Genomic DNA, 14,193 nt, shown 5'->3' with positions numbered 1-14,193 from the left:
TTTCATAGAATTAAAAGGTCCCTACAGAAGCTACATCTGGGTATATGAGTTGAATTTCACTTTATCTGCCCTGAAGCGGAACAGTTTGCTAGCGGGCTAAACATGCTACACGATTTCAGATTTTCCTTTGTGTCTTAATCGCATACAAAACAAGCAGATATGCATACCACACTGTATTATTAATGCCACTTCACACGCGATCAGTGCCTCTTTTAAACAGCCTGCAACTACATCCTCCCTAATGCGTTTTGGTGTTTATCTCAGCGCAACAGTGTTAGCCTGAGGTGCTAACCGGTTGAGTGACTGTCATTTTCCCTCCTTTTTTCTCCTGAGTGCTGCTGCTGCGACTTGACCTCAGAAAGGGAGGCTGTGTTTATTTTGCGCTCTGTGAGGAGGAAAAATAAACAGATACAGAACTCGCTCGGTAGACGTGCAAGGTTGACTGGGCTGCGTTACAGTTTGCAGCCATTCGGTCCTCTGTGATTGTTCGTTTATATCTTTTGAATCTTCCAGATGCACTTCATATGGAAGAATATGGAAGAAAGCTTCTGTTAGGTTAGCGGACAGAGTGTTTTCAGAGATACATTTATTATGTCTAGACATCTGTCCAATTTCAGGTGTAAAGAAAAAAAAAAGAAAAAAGGTTTTCCCTCACTTTCCCTCGATTTCCTTCTTGGATGTAATCCATTTTGTAGGCTTTGTGCCTTTCAAATAAGACTATAAATAATATTTCTTTTAGCTTTTTACGACTCTTTACCAAGGTTAAACTTCAGCTACAGCTTTCAGTGGTAACTGAAGTGGTTATTTGAGGCTATTGATCACACTAGAGTTTTTGAGTATGTTTTTCCCTGTAACAGTTCCTTTTTTGCTATAATAATTATTGTAACTTAACTATTACATGAATTCTTTCCTAATACAATATTTAACTTGGATATTTTGTGTATTTCCAGTTTAAAAACATCTATGCTTTTCACAACTCAGTGGCTAAGCAGTTTGCCGGCTGGCTAACAAATCTTAGCTTCTGTGTTCTTTTACCGTTTTCTTTTTATTATGTCATTTTAAAATAAATAACTGCTCTTTCATAAAGCTTTTGGTTATATGTTCTGTTGCGAGTGTCTTTCAGCTAGCTCAATTAGCTAACATCTCGATTAGCTAAGCATTATCTTACCTACAAAGGTAAGATAATGGATTACCTTAGGTAGCAAACATTGTGAAACCTTGACAGTTGAACCTTATAACCTTAAAATAACTCAAAGTAATTACTCTAGTAGTTTTTCAATTAATAAATCATTAACGCTAGTTTATTTCTGCTATTTAATCTGTCCTTTTCTGGTGCTGGTTTAGCCATATCACCTATATTGGTGATACCACCATACCGACTTCAAAACACAGCATATGCTAGTTTTGGTGGTGGTTTTTCTTGCAAGTTAGAGTAAAGAGGTATTCAGATACTTTTGTTTTATTATTTAATATACCGCCAGTGCATATATTTACTTTTACTAAAGCTGTACCTGCCAACAACGCTTTGCAACAAAGTACTAATGTTATTAATTTGTAGTGTCTGAAAACTTTTTTTCTATCAGTGTTATTTTTAACCCAGTGGATGTTTATGCTTATATATATACAAGCTTTTTCTTCATATTTATAAGTTCAAAATCAAATGACATTGTTTGTAATTGTGTCTGAGTACTGTATCACTGCATTAGTATTGTTCTTATTTTAAGCAGAGATTGTTTTTCTCTCTAGGATGACAACTGGGGAGAGACCACCACAGCCGTCACTGGCACCTCTGAGCACTCACTCTCTCAGGAGGACATCGTCCGCATCAGCAAGGACCTGGACGACAGTGTGGGTCTGGACTGCAAGCGCTATCTATCCGTCTCCCTGTCCATCATCCTGGGCCTGCTGGTGCTCCTCACGCCGCTGGCCTTTCTCGTGCTGCCTCACCTGCTGTGGCCGGACAGGCTACGGGGCTGCGGCACAGCCTGCGAGGGCCTCTTCATCTCGGTAGCCTTCAAGCTGCTCATTTTGTTGTTAGCGGTGTGGGCGCTGTTCTTCCGGCCGCCCAGAGCAGGCATGCCTCGGGTCTTCGTGTTCCGTGCTCTGCTGGCTACGCTGGTGTTCCTGTTTGTGCTCTCCTATTGGCTATTCTATGGAGTGCGCATCTTGGACACACAGGTGAGAGGTCAAAAGATTGTGAAAGCAAAAGTTGCCATGAGGCCTTTTCCAGACACTAATTAAATGCGATCTTAAACTAAATAAGTATACTAGGAGTTGTAACTGCCTTTATTTGTTTTTAACTTAGAGGGGAATCTCACCTTTTTTTTCAAAATATCTGCATAATCAAATCATAAAGATGTAAACAAATTCATTCAGATGTTTGATTTGAAATGCGCCATTCATGAAAAGTGTATCAAGTCAGAATTGTTCACAGTGGTGGTGATAGGAACCAGACGTCTGAAACCTTTAATGCCTCTAAAAGCTATTTCACAGGAAGCTGTTAAATGATATATGTTAATTGGTCCCTGACACATTGTTTTTTGAACGGTTTTAGAAGATTTGGCCTAAAACATTTTTTATTATTTTTTTTATGTATTTTTGCTAGAAATTAACTTGGAGGGTGTTATAAGGCACATTGTACCCAATAAAATGTATTTTTTCAGATTTACCACTATTTTACGATTATCATGTAAAATATGTAAAAACTCGGGATACACATGTAGGTTCACTGGTGGTTTTGGATAGTTAATAAAATGGCTGCATTTGTGTTGTAGACATTGTGATCTCTGGTTCCCATCACCACCTTTGTAAAGAAATCAAAGTCAATACATTTCTCTACAACAAACCACTTCATATCAAATTACTCTGACTTTGTCTACATCTCAATGACTGAATTATGCAGAAATCTTGGAAAAACAGTGGGATCCTTTAAGCTGTAGTCATTTTGCAAGGTTGAAGTGGCATAAAGTGTTTTTCCAACAAATGTGAGACAGATCTGATGTTTTACAGCAGTGTGAACACAATAAAATTGACATTTTAAAGCAGATTTGTCCTAGTTTTTTCTGAATGTGATCCTAGACACTGGTCAGGCCTGAATTAAGGTGTTTTCTTGTTTTGACTGCACATTTAGGTTCACTTGCACACATCACTGTTGTCTTCCTCTAGTGTCAGTGGCAGGTCAGCAGCATCTATCTTGGGGAAAATAAAATAGACAACCACAGTGACTGTAGTCAGCAGAGGGACGTTTTTTTCACTTTCTCTCTATAATCATGAACAGCTGACAAGCTGCCAACTGACCTCCACAAATAGTCTCTGTAATGAAGGCTTGTACTGCAAGTTTGTTCATTGTAGTGCTGCTGCAGTGATGGACTGTCTTGTGATTGAGTTTTATGTTATTATGTTGTTAGTTCCATTCCTTATAGTCGTAAGTGGATAATAGTGATAATAGTTACTGAATAATTTATGCTGGTCACTGAATGAAGAGACCTATGTGGTTAATCCCAGACCAAGTTTAATCTGTGTCTGGACATCGGTACCTATAAAAAACATCACTAATAAACCTATTAAATCTTCTGTTTACTATAACATGTCTCTACTCTCTCTCTCCTCAAGGATGAGGACTATCAGGGCATTGTGCAGTATGCAGTATCCCTGGTGGACGCTCTCCTCTTCATCCACTACCTGGCCATAGTGCTGCTAGAGCTGAGACAGCTGCAGCCCTGCTTCTCTGTCTGCGTCACGCGCTCCACAGACGGGGAGACACGACACTACAACCTGGGACAGCTCAGGTGAGCCGAAGCCCGTGCTTTCTTTTACTACTCTTTAACTGTTGCTCTCTCTGTAGACCTGTCATGATTATTATGCAGTCACTTGCCTGTGGTTATTTGGTGGTCATTTTCACAGTTGTTAGATTTCACAATTGTATGTTTACATCACGACAAACAGAACATTACTTAGAAGCTTTAGTATTTAAACTGATTGTTTATTAAAGGTTTGCAGAAACATTCACCACATTGCAACCAAGCCATAGGCAGTCAGTTAACTTTTCATAATGTACAGCTATACACACTTTTCAGGCTTATACACATACATATGTTTACATACATATTTATATGCACTTACCAATGATTAAACAGCTCTTTTAGAATGACTTAAAATCCCTTTTTACTCCCAAATACGGCACAGCTAGTGGTAGGAGAAGTGAGCAAACAGAATGCTGCGGGTTCAGATCCCAGACTGCTTTGCTCTTGGGCAAATCACTGAACCCTTGTGGCGTTGCTCTGCTAGTGACACTGTGCTGCTCTGAAATTAGTGTGAAACATTGATTTCTGTGAACTGTCACAGATGTTGTGAGAGCATAGTGACTGTATGCAAATACACCACAGGTGGTGATCATCGGGGTCCAAGCACAATTATAGGATCAGTAGAATACAAATAATTAGCAATTGTTAAAATGGCCTCATTTTATAAGAGATATCTCAAAGGATGATTTCTGGCCTTGGTATGGTAAGCAACACATTTTAGCCAAAAAAAAAACACAGTACAATTTCTGGACATGACTTGTGTAGTTGTTGTACTCGGTAAACGAAATAATTCTGCAATAGGTTCCCCTTATTTCAGTCTCAGGCTGTGCCAGAATTTTCATGTTAAGATCACCAAACTTCTCTCCTGGGAAGGCTGGACCCTGCTACAGGGGGTTGGTTTCCAAACTTGTCACCTTTTCACTGCACATTAGTTATCCTGTCTGTGTGTGGTTTCTGACACTGTGTGACATACTGTTATTTTAACTTTGTACAGACAAAGTTTATATTTATAGAGGGCTACTGTGACTATTCTTAACTATGGGACATACTTTTTCTGTATGTTGATGTGAGTATTCATTAACTGAAATCCACTTAGCTGTATTTTGGCCTTTTAGTTTATTTTGAAGATTTGTACCAGTCATTACAAGAGCATTACATTTAAAGGCATACAATGTTCAGCATGAACATTTTCACGACACACAAAATGATTTGATGCTCAGCTTTTAAAAACAAGACAATATCAGTACAAAGATTTTATTCAACATTTCACATACTACAGTGCAAATCCAGTTAACTAATTATGCTCTCTTTGTAATGAAACATGCAGTTTGTCAGAGTCCTTTAAGTACTGATGATACCCACAATATGCTCAGAAAAACCTATTGTGACATAATGTCATGTAATTATCACAACAACGAAGAAGATCATGTTGTTCACCCGTACTGACAGGCCTATTTCTGACTAGATCTTCTGAAAATGAAAATGTGAACAGTACTGAACGTGTTAGCGAGGGGACGGTCAGGCTGGAAAAACTGGCTGACAGAGAGCACAGAAGCATTGGTGTGATATTCTGTGTCTTTTCTTGTTGACGAATGATTGGTGTGTGGGCTTGTTGGTTTCCCAATTTTTTGGCTCATGCTGTAAGTGTCATGTTGACAAAGCACAGCCGTCTTTCGGGAAAGATTCCAAAGCTTGCTGTGAAGTAGAGACGGAGGGATTTTAGATGATGAGTGGGTAGCTTTTTCGCTCATTAGCTGGAAGCAGTGCTGAAATTCAGCATGAAGAGAAGGTGCAGTGTCATGCTGATGCTTGTTAGGATCACAGCATTAGAACCCCACACTGCAGTTCAAGCCAGTGTTGTAGCTTTTTCCCCCTAGGGGGGCTGTCATTGCCAGAATGTTTGCTTTGTGCTCGCTCTCTCTCTCTCTCTCTCTCTCTCTCTCTCTCTCTCTCTCTCTCTCTCTGTATTATGGTTGCTGTGATTACTCAATTGAACTTGATTACTGTATTTAAAAAAAAAAAAATACCTTTTCATGAATAGACAGTGATTAGTTGGCATTTTGCCTGTACACATATTTTAAGGTGTCCCACTGCCCCAGTACCAAACAAAGCCTGATGGCCATTTATGTGCATTTTTTGGCACCTAGGGCCACGTATACACTACTGTTCAAATGTTTTGAGTCAATGTTTTCAGTAACATTAAACCAATTTGGTTTCAGACAAGTATATAAATATATATATGTAGTGCTGTGGGGATCCTAGCAACCTAGAAAGAGCAGGGCCACATATGCTCTCTTGACCCCCGGGCCATGGATGGCTGTGGCATCACCAGGGATTGAACTCTTGATTTTTCGACGACTGGAGCCAATATGCATATGATTTTAATATGTCAGTCCTCTGCAATTTAACAGCTTTCATATAGTGAATAGGACACTAGAAACCTGTAAATAAAAATTAAGATGTGTCCAGAATGGTGCATAGAAAATTCTAAAACAACAGAGAAAGCTGTACAGCAGTGAGGTTTTTAAAAGGTCCTGAAAAGGTCCTGAATTTGTCTTGAATTTCATTTCCCTGCCTTCCACTTGAGAAGTTTTTTGTAGTTGTACCAAAATCAGTCATCATTTATTTTTAAATGACCATTTTCAACCTTTCTTTGTCCCCTTAAATTCAACAGGTTGTTTTTGTTATTGTGCCTTTAAGACTGATATATGTAAATGACGTCTGTTCTGATTGGCTGCATTGTATTGTGCCTCTTTCAAAAAGCAGTCAAGTCTGAAAAACTCCTTAGAACTACAGCAAGAATGGATAGAGCTAAACTGCTATAAGCAGATTATGCAAATATATATCAAAGTCCTGTTTTTTGTGACATCACAAAAACAGTGAATTAAAAGCAGGCTGTTTTTGTGTCTTAGTTTGCATATGTGGACTGTATAGACTGGGGCGTAAATGGTTACTTGTGAAACTTTATCAGCATTTACAAACTACATCAAAGTGTTTTATTTTAAAAAGCAAAGGGAAATTTAGTTTTCTGTGATATAGGCCTTTTTATGTAATAAATGTCCAGAATTCATTGTATTTTAAAACTGGTGATCAAATGTCAAGGGAGTGAAAAAAAAAAAGTTCATGTAAGTAGTTGAAGTATATTATTTAACATTCAATAATTTCTGGTTCATGGAGTTCTTGGAATTCTTGAAATACTGAATAAAACATCTGCAAATAGATTTTATAATTCATAATGTTTAAAACCACACTCTATAAGTTATTGTTATAAAATAAAAAAAATGATAACATGGCATAACAAAACTAGATTTTTAAGTTTTAAAGATAAAGTTGCGGCACAAAATGTGCTTTGATATCACAGCATGCACTCGTAATGCGCCTGAAATTAACATTCAGATTACTAAGGCTGCAGCTAATCACATAAACTTCTAATTACACACTTAGGTGCAATTAAGCAAAGGGTTTAAAAGGTGCAGCGAAGTAGTGAAGCAATCAACAAGCTCAAGATGAAGAAGAAATGGAAGTTCAGTGAGGAAGAGATAGCAGTCTTAAGACATTATTATTTCCATCAAAACATTCTAGAGGGGCGTAATTCAGCTCCAGCTAAAAAATAGAGCTATAGAAACAAAAACAAAGATTGCATGAGAGCTGAAATAGTGTTTCTTCACTGGCAGAAATTCCTTCAGAATGTGTTTAAGCCTCCACATGTTTTTCTATTTTGGTTTTCCATTCTTGTCTTCAAATAAACTTGCTAACTATACAGCCCAAATGACCCAGATCTCCAAGCATGAGAGGCTTTGGATCCATAAATCTACCCCTAGTCTCTAACGGCACTAACGTTTTTGCTAATGCTGCTGTTATTTATATAGAAGCTGTCCTGGAGGGCAGAAGAGCCCAGCTTTTCGAGTGGATCCCGCAGAGGGGCGCTACTCCTGGGCTGCACTCTGTCATCATTAGCAGGGCGGTGTGGAGCTCACACTCCCGCGTCTCTGGCTCGCCGTCTGCCCTGGCGGCTGCTGTGTTATCATAATTACGCGTCTCCCCGGACCCTCCGGCCTGTTTGTCTTCATTCCTGAGCCCTGATGTCTCTCTCCTCTTTTCTGCTGATCCAAGCTTTGCCTCCTCCCTTGAAATATTGGCCGGAATTGAGTAGCGCAACCAAGCATGTTAATCAATACAAGCTAATAGCAACCCATTAGCATTATCGATTATTGTGCTAATTGGTGACCACTAGGTGTCGTTTCTTGTAAAACAGTGTAGCTATCATGAGAGATGAGCACTACATTGAACATTATGAGAGAAATGGAAAACTCAGAACACCAGTGAAGGTTAGCCATAGTTCAGGGTTGGTGGGGGGCTGGTTACAGTTTTGGGGGGCCAGCTCATATGCAGTAGCTCACAGAGATACCGCTGTAGGTTGGCAAGTAGCGTACTTCACTACCTCTTTGTAGCTAAGTTGGTAGAAAAGTACTCCCATTACCATAATCAGACAGAAAAATGAAAATATAAACACAATTGCTACTATGTATTTACTATAACAGCTAACAGAATACCACAGCAGGTAAAGGCAAAAAACTTTTACAGTGCCTTCTTTTACAGTAACTTAATAACGCCTGTGTGTCTACTACACATAGATGTCCAGGGTGGTTTTTTCCATATTATTGTTGGTCAAATTTACTGTTTACCTAATACACTAACTAGGTAAGTTAGTAAGTAAGTAAGCTAGGAAATAGCGCAGCTCAGCTAAGTTACCACAATTTGGAGAAATTTTCAAGAATGGCAAAAGCCTCAGTATACTTATGTGTAGACGACATACACCTGGCTTTGGTAAACAAATAACATAGTTGTAGAGAACCGTAGACGTTTTACGGACACATGGCCACTGGTTAAACTCCATGAATGAACAGCTATTGGTTGGTGCAAAAGAGGTGTGTCATCTTTCAAGGCTGGATGATATTGGGGATCGGCTCTCAGCCAAACGAAAGCATAGAAAATATACAAGCTTATAAGCTCTTTGAGTTGGTTTCACTATGCTTCATTCAGCCATGGCAACATTTACATGGCTGCATTCTGCCATCGGTCTCGTACTTTTGTAGTTTTTCTGCCAACTCTACAATAAGGCACAGAACAGTGCTTTTTTTTCAACTCAGTCGTGTAAACACAAGCATAAATACAGCTTATGTACATTCAGCCAAACAAAACCTCAGAAAGTACACAAGCTCCCTGAAAGCTTGATTTCACTGAAGGTTTATTGAGGCCTTTAAAACTGCGACTGTACACGGCCAATGGTGGCATGCAGCCATGTAAATGATGCCATGGTGATGGCGGCCACCAAAAATTGATAGAAATGGCTAAACTGGTCTCTGCTCGGCAGCGAAGGTCAGCTAAGCGTGCTAACATGACTAATAACCAATACAAGCTAACAGTAACCAAATAGAATTATCAATTTCTATGCTAATTTTATCTACTATGTCTCATTTCTTGTAAAACAAACCAGCCATTCTGAGAGCGCTATGCTGAATATTGTTAAGGAATGGTCAAAACTGATCTTTGATTAGCAGCAAAAAGCATTATCAAGTACGCTAATTGGTGACAACTAGATGTCATTTCTTGTAAAACTGTCTATTTATCCTGATTAGTGCTGTATTTAACATTATGAGAGAAATGGCAAAACCAGGCTTAAATCAGCAGCAAAAGTCAGCTGTCGCTACTCTGTTCGCTAAGCTTCCAGTGGAGGAGTCGCCCATGAGATGAATCCGTTATATATAATTAGGCCAAATTAGAACTCCACACACTGAAGAACTAAAGACAAGAGCAACCACAGCCAGCAGCAACACAATTCAGCAGCAATTAGGTTTCGTTTGCTTGATTCGCTCCACTCATAACGTGAATAATTAATCAAAGGGGTGGAGGTTCTAAGGATTTCACATGGAACGGATTTGTTTTTTCAGTCAGAAAGCTTGTGGGTGGGTCGTGGTTATTCCATTAAAGCTTAAGGAATCTTGACTAACATGAATGGTCTCTTATTCACTCATGCCATGAATAAGATGACCAGTTTGACCCATTTTATCTCTGTATTCTCTCTCTCTCTCTCGCCCTCAGGGTACACATTGCAGCTCCTGTGCTGTGTGTGTAAGTGAATGTGTGTTGGTGAAAATAGGGAGCACATGCTCCAGGCACATGCTGTGTTTGTCAGAATTGAGTTAGTGTCCCTTAAAGCATGACACAAGCTTCTGGGTGGGGCATCTGGCCCAACACTGAAGCCACTCTTCAAGACACGCTCAGACATAGCAGTGCAAACTGTGAAATCTAAGGAATCAGCTGCTCTTTTGCACATAAAGGACCATTTCCTTCGAATCTGTGTACCGTGTCTGTATGGTGCTGTCGCTTTCAGCAAACGGTCATTGCAGCGTTTCCTTGCAGTTATGAAAGAACTGAAAAACAGTTGACTTGAAGCTCAGGAGGCAGTGGCTCAGTTCCATGATTAAAAGTGTGAAATGCATGGCCCAGAGACAAGGCCCAGAGACAGTGCTAGAGTGAGGATAACATCCACCAGCTAGACAGCTACATTACAGCTAAAAACATTTTTGAATGTTAAACTCATGATTGAGTCCTTGCATTGAACAGGCTGGTGTTAGTTGCTTTTAGAACTGATAGAATACCACAGTGGTTATAACGTTCTCTTTGCTTTTTCATGTTACCACATTACTGAAGCTTGTTTTCATTGCCATAGTCAAGCACTACTGCCTGCTAGCTAGGTAGCCTGTAGGAGCTAAAGTTTTCATCATGAGAAAGTGCGGCAAGCTAATTCTGTTGTTTACATGTTGCCATTGGGCAAAGCATCTTTCTCTGCCTTTTTGCATGGTCACTGGTGGCATGGTCAATGTAAACATTGCAATGGTGATAACGTCTGCCAAAAAATGGTGTAATCCAAGGCTTTGTTAGATGTGAATGCACGAAAACAGTGTTTTTGCCCACAACATCTGTACATTTTGTAATTTTTTAAATGGGCATTTTTGGCTGCGATCACCAAGGATAACATTTAGATGGCTGCATGCCACCTTTGGCCACACAAGTTCACAATTTTACAAAATACTGTCAAAGGTTTGAATACTGCCAGTCAAATGACATGTTTTGTTGATTTTCTGAGTGAAATTAAGTGAACACATCCTCTACAGAGAGCAAACTTATATATGGCTTTTTTTTGCAATTTTTACTGCACAGTGTCTGTTGATTTGCTGAGTTTATCATAATGGAAATGAATAAAACTTAAAATATTGGATGTGCTGTAACTTGCACAGGATAAATTTTATGTTTTTATTTTTTCCCCAATATGTTAAATTCAGCAAATGAACAGTAATTGTGCATTAAAATAAGTGTGTTCTCTGTAGAGGATGTGTTCACTTAATTTCACTCAGAAAATCAACAAAAGGCATCATTTGATTGGCAGAGGCTTTTGCATATTTTCACTTAGAAAAACATCAAAAGGTCATTTGACCAGCGGCACACAAACATTTGTATATGTGAAGTTTTACTCAGTGGACAAAAAAAAGCAATTCTTATTTCTTTCACTTTCAGTTTTCTGGTATCTCTGCATGGTCAGCCAGAGATCTGTTTTAAAAAATAATAAATGAAAAAAGAAGTCCAGCTTAATTTTCAAGCAGCTTTGGGAAAAACTCATGGAAGGGCTTTGCATAAACATTTCCTGATAGATTTTAGCAACTGCTCATTGGCTTCTATTATATGTGAGTCTTGAGTAAACGTGAAAGTACAGAGAAGCATGTCAGAGTTATTCTCCATGGTAACTGACCATCCAATAAACATGGCAGCTAGAAATTTGGTTGAACAGTGCTGGAGTATTTCATTAAATACTGTGAAAGGAGTCTGCTCTCTTGGTTTGTGGGTAAGTGTGTTGCATTCTGTCTCAGTGTCCATGAAACGGCTATGTTTAGACTGTTTAGACTCTGGCTGGGACACAGGGCTCATTCTAAGAGGCAAATGGTATCCAATTCAATTCAATTGGACAGGATTACATCAGTGTTTCCTGAACTGTCATTGTCTCAGTGCTGTCAGATTCCTTTAAGTGTTTACAGTAGATAGTAAGTAGCTGTTTCCATAGAATATACAGTGTTCATTTCAGTGTCTCTTTCATGCTGTCTACTTGAAGCTGTTTAGAAAAGGCTACAAACTAATTTCACTTCAGTATGTATTTGTTTATTTGGCTGTGTGGGGCTTGAAACACCTTTCCATCGGCTTCTGTAATAGGTCTGTTTTGTTAAATATGTTTAAAGGATCTTTACCTCTTTAGAGCTTTATGAAGTATGTAAGCGTTGTTCAGTTAAAAAAAGATACTTCATTCACCCGTTCATTTTTGTGATGTCACAAAAAACAATGCGTTGAAACACATTCGTCTATTCAGCCTACAGCATTTTTGCTCCACCCATTCACATTGAAGCTATAGAGAGTGTTTCATCCTGGATTCCTTTTGAGTGACATACAATACAGGGTAGCCAACCAGAACAGAGGTCATTTACATATATGGGTCATTACTGATTTGGTTCTAAAGCCATTTTGGTCTTTTAACTGACTTGGACTTAAAACTAAAATCATTTTGCTTTGAGTAACTCTGTACCTCAGTTATGTTTACTTTATTAAAATGAATGACTGAGCATTTCTTTTTGTCGCTAGCAAAACAATCTTTACCGAAACAATCAAAAAAATTGGTGAAGTTTCGGTAGTGTAAAGATTGCTGCCAGTACATGACTAGCAAACACTGCTTTTAACAGTTCTACACACATACAATCATAATATTTTTATTAGAGCACAAAAAGTTTAATTAACATATTATTATATTAAAATATGTGTTTCGGTTGTGATAATTTTTAATGTTACGCACTGATTTTCAGACGCTGGGACACATTTACTTCAAAACAATAGGATCTAACTGCTCACCATGTGGCCATGAGGGACAGGAATACTCTCAAATGCAGGGGTGTGGCTAAAATAAGGCTTCACCTATGCACTAAAACTTTTTTTTTTTAAGTTTTTTTATTTAATCTTTTAAAAACACATAAAAAAGGCAAAAAATGTAAGTATTGTTTTCACAATTTAGGGCTTAGAGTTTGGGACAGCCCCCTCCCAATAGAAAGTACTTTATAGATGAAGCTTTTGTATATATTTAACTTATTACTATCTTAATTAATGCCTTGCATTTAAATAGACATAATTGTTGTAAATATTTAAGGTCTGTGTATTTAATTCTTTTTTTTTCTTTTTTTTAACTGTGGGCCTACGGTTTGAACTGTTTGAGTAGAATGGTCCATATCAGTCTTAAAGGCAGTAACAAACACTGTTTAATTCAAAGGGATAAAGAGTGTTTGAAAATGGTCATGTAAACGTGAATTACGACTGTTTGTGGTACATGTAACCATGCAGTTTTTGTAAGTGGGAAAGAAATAAAATAGGAGTAGGCTGCTTTTAGTTAATGATGTGATGCATCAGTCACTGATGTAATTAACATTGGTAGATCCTTTATGGACACTATATGAAGTACTCAAAAGACGTGACAGGTTCTTGGGGAATTCTTAAAGGTTTACTGAGCAGAAGATGCTGAATCACGGGGCGTTACTCTCTGGACAGTAAAATAAATAAATAAAACGACTGTGCTGTGTGCTCTGAGATTTAATCTAGCCGTTGTGTCCAGAGCGAGACAGGAGAGTGAAGCACTGTGTGAATTATTGAGGGAGACCGCCTCAGAGATTAGCAGTATTTTGACAGTTTGACATTTCTAGTCAATTTTCCCTGCCCTTCGTTTTGTTTCTTTTAGCTCCGTCAGTTCCCCAGAAGCCTGCTATTGCTGAGATCTAGAAATGTTTCTAGGAATACTTCTCCTCATAATGCTAGCATTGCTAATGGTGATTCAAAAGCAGCTGGGGAAAATTCCACAAATGAGTTTGTGCTAACTCATCTCGCTGGCTTTCGTTCATTATTAACCGTGGCAGCGTTGTTCTGAGTGAGTGTTTTAGATCTTGGCCTCTAACACTCACTCATTCTCTTCTTTTTTTTCCCCCTCCCTTCCTTCCAGTATCCAGAGGGCAGCTATAGCCATATTGGAGAACTACTACAGAGATTTCCCTGTACACAACCCAGCACTACTTACAGCCTCCAAGTCTCGCGCAGCCAAACACCTGGCTGGACTCAAGGTCTACAACGTAGATGGTGAGTGAACAACCCCTCTTATGTTTAGGTAGAGACTCCTTATTAAGATAACCTACATGTTCTTAAAGTAATAGTTTGGCAACAAATTTATGCAAGTTACATATAAAGTGTACACAGCTTTGCCCTGAACTCCAGATGTAGTTTGTCAGCCAAGGCTGAAGTTTGCTTCTTT

General features: G+C 38.7%; 1 protein-coding gene across 2 annotated transcripts in view; it reads left to right on the top strand.

Annotated features, from left to right (window-relative positions):
* Window positions 1-14,193, top strand: part of LOC118798038 (vang-like protein 1) — an 81,707-nt gene that overhangs the window by 50,003 nt on the left and 17,511 nt on the right. For both annotated transcript variants that reach the window (XM_036557348.1, XM_036557349.1), the window contains exons 4-6: window positions 1,747-2,178; window positions 3,613-3,788; window positions 13,888-14,021. In XM_036557348.1, the coding sequence (XP_036413241.1) occupies window positions 1,747-2,178; window positions 3,613-3,788; window positions 13,888-14,021 (742 nt within the window). The remainder of the gene's footprint in view (window positions 1-1,746; window positions 2,179-3,612; window positions 3,789-13,887; window positions 14,022-14,193) is intronic.

This window comes from Colossoma macropomum, unplaced genomic scaffold (assembly GCF_904425465.1).
Source record: "Colossoma macropomum unplaced genomic scaffold, Colossoma_macropomum, whole genome shotgun sequence".
Taxonomy (NCBI): Eukaryota; Metazoa; Chordata; class Actinopteri; order Characiformes; family Serrasalmidae; genus Colossoma; species Colossoma macropomum.
Note: the sequence above shows the minus strand (reverse complement) of the source record. Positions and strands in the feature narration are given on the sequence as shown.